The following is a 6,190-nucleotide window of genomic DNA, read 5'->3' as shown; positions in this document are numbered from 1 at the left end:
AGGTAATTTATTAAATTTTTATTAGAACGTCCCTTTTGATATGGGCTTCCACAAATTTTGGGTTTCAATCTCAGTGAATCAACAAAATAAGGGTTTGTTTACGAATACGCTTAACGATTCCCTATTTTCTTATGTAAGACATATATATGTAAGACATTATAAGTTATGTCTTTCCTAAACCGCTTAAATGACTTGAGCCTTTAAGATATCAAAATCTGTGTAAACACTTTTCTATTTATTATATTATGTTAGTACCAATACATATACTACAATCATTTAAATAAAAAGGCAATTGCTTTAAAAACTAGTATTCTTATGAAAATACACTTTCCGTAAAGAAAATTTCTCTTGGGAAATTAGTGTTGACATTATGGTTTATATCCTGTTAGATAATAGGTATTTTTACGACCTGTTTCGATCATAAATATGCTACAGCAATCCTTTTTTATGTCATGGCTCGATAAAAGGTACATTGTTATTTCAACTAATATTGTAACGAGATTTAATTTTGTATGTAAAAAAAAATCTGTAATTTTTATAGATTATTGCTGTTTTAAGGCAGATACATGAAATCTATCGCTAATCTCAACATTACTACTGGTTTTAAAACATCAAAATGTTCTCGATCTACTACCTAGGTATATCTAAACCAAAACTCATTAAAATTGCTGCAGCATATCTATTATCTATACTAATATGTTTGTAACGAATTGGCTTAAAAAGTACTGGACTGATTTTTAAAATTCTTTTATCATTTGAATGCTACATTATCACTGATTAATTATTAATTGCAAGAAAAAAATAAGGTTCCCTACTATAACTACAAAAATGTTACCCAAGGTGTAAAAAAATGCCTACAAAATATCTTTCATCGCTTGCGGTGCGAAAACTATTAGTGCTCGTTCAGACATGCGGGAACCGCGCGATTGTCAGATCGCGCGGTTTGAAACCGCAAAATTGTGATGCTAATCAGACACCGCGGTTGGTATGCGATTTTCGTGCGGGTATAGCGTCAGTTTCAAAATGGAGGTCGACGAAGAAGTGTGTGTGTTACTGTGGTTGCTCCTTAAAAAAAAGAAAAGAAAAAGGCGGTATTGGGTGCATCCAGTATTAAGTGACCGACTAGTACATGGTCAGTTCGTAACGTTATATCCCAATTTAAGAATGTATGATAACAAATTTTTTGACTATTTGAGAATGTCAATCAAATCTTTTGATGAACTAATTGAACTGATCAGGCAAGATATTTCAAGCTCTGAAACGCATTTGAGGCCAAGCGTGTCACCGGAAGAGAAACTCGTAATAACTTTAAGGTAAGTTTAATTTTGTTCTTCAAAATCAGCATAAATATTCTCTATAAAAGTAGACGACTGAGAGTTAGAACTTAATTGCGATGGTGACGGTGACGGAATAACAGGAGGAGATGATCCAGATGTAAAATATCCTTGCTGGCTTGTATACTGTTGTCCATGTCCTTGCCAATACATAGGTGTGATCTGCTGAGTATTGTAGCGAACAGGGGGCGGTAAGATTTGTCCTTTTTGTATTACTTGAAGTAATTCAATTTTTGTCGCTAAACGCCTATTTTCTGGCACTTTTTTGATTTCTTTGAATAACGATAAGCAAAAGAGTTTGTCGTCATCTTGTTTTGCAATACTATTTTCTTTAAATTCATCCTGGAATTTTTTTCGTGACTCGATGCTTTTTTCTATTAAAACAGCTATTTTTTCTTCTGGCACTTGTGTTTTCTTTCGTTTAGGAGGACGTTTTTCAGTGGCTTCGGTTACATTGGCGTTTAGTTGACTTGTCTCCTCACTTTGTCTTTCATTCTGTTCTTCAATATTAGTTGTGGTGTCTTTATTACTTACACTATTCTGCAGGAAAGAAAGTCTTGCAAAATACATATATTGGGCTCCTTTACGAGCACCTGAACCAGAAGGAGTCGTTTTTCCTTTTTTGTATTCTTTATTATAGCAGTCTCGTATGTTTTTCCATTTTTTTTGGAGTTGTGTACCTAAAAAAAATATATTATTAATAATTTTCTTGTTTCAGATATCTTGGTACGGGTTGTTCATTTGGAGAACTTAGCTACAATTATCGCCTTGGAAAATCGACGGTTACAGGAATTGTCCGCGAAGTATGTAAATCATTGTGGAATAAGTTGGTAAACATAGTCATGCCCGAAGCGACTGAAGACACCTGGAAGACAATAGCACAAGACTTTGAGAGATATGCAAATTTTCCAAATTGTATTGGTGCTATAGACGGCAAGCATATCCGAGTTATAAAGCCTGTTGATTCGGGATCTTTGTATCATAACTATAAACATTTCTTTTCCATAGTGCTCTTAGCACTTTGCGATGCCAACTATTGCTTTACTTATGTTGATATTGGGGCTTATGGCAAAAGCAGTGATTCTGCTATATTTAAAAAATCGTTTTTTTATAAACGACTAACAGAAAAATCATTAAAAATACCAACACCTAAACCAATATCTAATATAGACCCAACACCAATGCCTTATGTTATAGTTGGAGATGAAGCCTTCGGCTTAGCAGAAAATTTAATGCGTCCATATTCAGGCAAATGTTTACCACATGAAAAAAGAATTTTTAACTATAGGTTATCGAGAGCCCGACGTAACATTGAGTGCACTTTTGGTATTTTGGCAAACAAATGGCGAATCTTTCATAGGCCTATAAATGTAAACATAGATTTTGCCGAAGACATAATAAAAGCCTGTTGTATTCTACATAATTATGTGCGGACTAGAGATGGTCTACAATTTAAAGATACTTTATATACTGCACCAATGACAAATCTTAATACCTTGCATGCGGGAAGAGGGACACCGTTATCTTTGAATGTCAGAGATAAATTCGCTCATTACTTTGTGAACGATGGGCGTGTTCCATGGCAAGACACAAAAATATAGCTACAACTAACATACCGTACTTGTAATGTTTAGGTACATAAATGTAAACAAACAGAATAAGGTAATAACGCCGTGACCGTAAAACAGCCGAAATTTGTTAATATTAAAAAAAAATGTGTGTGTGTGTCAGCTACGACGCACGATTGGAGTTTACTCCTTACGAACGATAAAATGGCGATAATGTTCTGTGGCTGTCGAACATATTTTCATAATAAAGGTGGTAAGAATAGATGTTTTTATAATATAAATGTTTGTAGTAGTAATAAAACGTACCTACATCATCTATGCCCAAACAGGATTTTCTTTCTGTGACCAAAGTTACCTTTATAGTAAGAGAAGAATAAGAATGAACAATCTTTTTAGTTTTAATTTCACTGACCATTATTACTATTGACAAAACGCTGGCAATGGCACGCTAGACAATCTAGTTTTATTTTTTACACCTGTCAACACTGACAATGTTGTAACGTAGCTGTCAAAACGTGAATTCAAAATAGAAAAGTCTGTGTAATGTATTCCATTTCATTCATTTACACGTTCAATCCATTTGTCTCTTTCTACATAACGCCTCTTAATTAATTATTACGCCTCTTTATTAATTAATTTGTTTAAAGTATACGGATAGTATATTATACTACCGCTTCATAATAATAATTGTAATAGCTAATAATTCTGTCAATTAATTTTTAGTGAATAAACCTACTTAAAATATTCTTTTTTTCTAACGTGTCTTCACAATCTCCAAATATCTCCACCAACTCTTGCCAAGCTCGGTTCTTGATTATTTTATTTGAATAATCATCACACTGAATATCCCATATTGCAGGTCTCTTCTCCACCTCATCAATAAATAGTTCAACGTCGAAACGATCCATGGTGAACGAGCTGTGGACGTGCTTACCGCGTGGTAGTCGCAATGCAACTGAACGCGAAGTAAAGACTCCATAGTAATAGAACCGCGCGGGAGTATCGCGATTCTATTTTCTGGCGGTTGGGTTGCGGAAACCGCGCGGTTTGATTAACCGCGCGGGTATGTCTGAACGATTACTTAAGAACTCATACAAATAAGACCCGCGCGATTTCCATGCGATTCTCAAATCGCGCGGTTCCCGCCGTGTCTGAACGAGCAATTAATGATAGAACAAAAAATTTTCACTATGTTAAAGAACATACGTGGGTAACACAGAAAATATTTAGAACTGGCCAGTTAGAAACATTACTAATGAAAACTTTTTTTGAATTTCAATTTCAGAACTGTTTGGTAACCTAATATAGTATATTGCATTAATTTGTCATTTATTTTTGTGAATTGGCGGCAAATCTAAAACTCTTGTTACTCGTGAAAATGAACCTAACGCGAGAAAATTTTCGGTCAATGATTTATTATGACTTTCGTTGTGGGCTTACTCAACAACAAAGCTATGATAGGCTGCGATTAGCATTTTTTAAAGAAGCCCCATCTCGAGCCACTATTTACAACTGGTTTAACGAGTTTAAGCGTGGACATAGCAATCTCAATGATTATCCGTGCGAGGGACGTTCTTTCACAGCGACTACTGAAGATAACATCAGTGCTGTGCGACGCACGATAGAGGAAGATAAGAGAGTGACCTATCAGCAGATACGGGCAAGCCTATTCAAAAAAATGTACACGAACATTTAGGCGTCAGGAAGCTTTGTACCAGATGGATTCCCCATACTTTAACCGACGACCAGAAACACCTTCGCATGGACTGGTGTCGCCAAATGTTAGACAAGTTCAACGGCGGTGACTCAAATGCTGTATTTGACATCGTCACAGGTGATGAAAGCTGGATATATTGCTACAAACCCGAAATCAGAATACAATCAGCTCAGTGGGTGTTTCCTTTCGAGGATCGGCCTACTAAGGTAAAGAAAGGAAGTAGTCAAGGAAAAAAGATGATTGCCTCATTCTTTGGTCGGAAAGGTCATTTCGCGACAATTGTGCTAGAAGTTGGAAGGACAGCTACTGCAGACGGGTACGTCAGTCGCTGCTTGCCTGTTGTCTTGGAAAAAATTCGACAGCAGCGCCCTCGAAGCAGGATCCTCCTTCACCACGACAATGCTTCAGCTCACACCGCAAAACGGACTGTTGAATATTTGACTAAGGCAGGTGTTGAGATAATGAGTCATCCGCCATAAATTCCAGACCTGGCGCCCTGCAACTTTCATTTATTCCCAAGAGCTAAAGATAAAATTCGAGTTATTCGCTTTACGAGCCCTAAAGATGCGGTGAAAGCGTACGAAAATGCCATAGAAGTGACCCCTAAGGAAGAATGGGCCCACTGCTTTTCTCAGTGGTTCCATTTAATGCGACGGTGTGTAGAGAGGAACGGAGATTACTTCGAAAAACAATAAAAGTATTGGCAACTTTCTACATTAAGCCGTTTATTTCATTTTCTAAACATTTTCAGTGTTACCTAGGTATTAATATCTACAAAAAATGTTTAAAAAAAAAATGTCCACCCTAGCGAAGCCGAGACGGGCCGCTAGTATTATATATGTAAAATAAAACAAACACATAATAGAGAAATATAAGTTAATTATTCAATTAATGACGTACAATGTTGATATTCTAAAGCTTAATTTCGAATCAAAGTTATAATTTAGCGCCATTTAAGTAATGAATTGAGGGAATTAGTTCTATTTGAAGTTTAATTCACGGGATGTTGGCTTGAATTTTTAATTTCACCAACTTTTGGGAATCGACTTCAGTACAACTTTATTATAATCAGTTTAATTAAAGATCTTTTGTTGCCTGAAGAGACGATTATTAAAAAACAATATATTTATATTTGTTAATACAACTTCTATTTATTAAAAAAAATGACCATGTCTTATGTAATCTTTAGTTATTTTTAAGTCAGTTAAACAGTATGGTTTCACTAAGGGTCGCTCCACAATCGATGCCGGTGTGAAGTTGATTTCGGACATATTTAACGCCTGGGAAGAATCATATGATGGAGTCGGCGTCTTTTGTGACCTGTCAAAGGCCTTTGACTGTGTTCATCCTGATATACTCGTTGGAAAGCTTCAACACTATGGCGTTGATGGCAAAGCTTCCAGCCTGATGAATTCATATTTAAAGGGAAGGATCCAAAGAGTTCATGTCAATGGAGTCACCTCTCCGGGTTCGCAGGTATCAATGGGCGTCCCCCAAGGATCGATTCTCGGGCCTTTCTTATTTCTGATTTACATAAATGACCTCCCATTCTTTGTCAACGAAGTTCATGA

The 6,190-nt window shown here is 36.0% G+C and overlaps 1 protein-coding gene across 1 annotated transcript; it reads right to left on the bottom strand.

Moving 5' to 3' along the window:
• Positions 1-1,319: 1,319 nt before the first annotated feature.
• Positions 1,320-3,810, bottom strand: LOC125050273. Its single transcript, XM_047650000.1, has 2 exons — positions 3,639-3,810; positions 1,320-2,014 (listed from the first exon to the last, which is right to left on the bottom strand). Exons 1-2 carry the CDS (start codon positions 3,808-3,810, stop codon positions 1,320-1,322), a joined length of 867 nt encoding a protein of 288 aa, XP_047505956.1.
• Positions 3,811-6,190: the final 2,380 nt, after the last annotated feature.

The sequence above is a fragment of the Pieris napi genome, chromosome 6, assembly GCF_905475465.1.
Source record: "Pieris napi chromosome 6, ilPieNapi1.2, whole genome shotgun sequence".
Classification (NCBI taxonomy): Eukaryota; Metazoa; Arthropoda; class Insecta; order Lepidoptera; family Pieridae; genus Pieris; species Pieris napi.
This window is presented reverse-complemented; position numbering and strand designations above follow the sequence as displayed.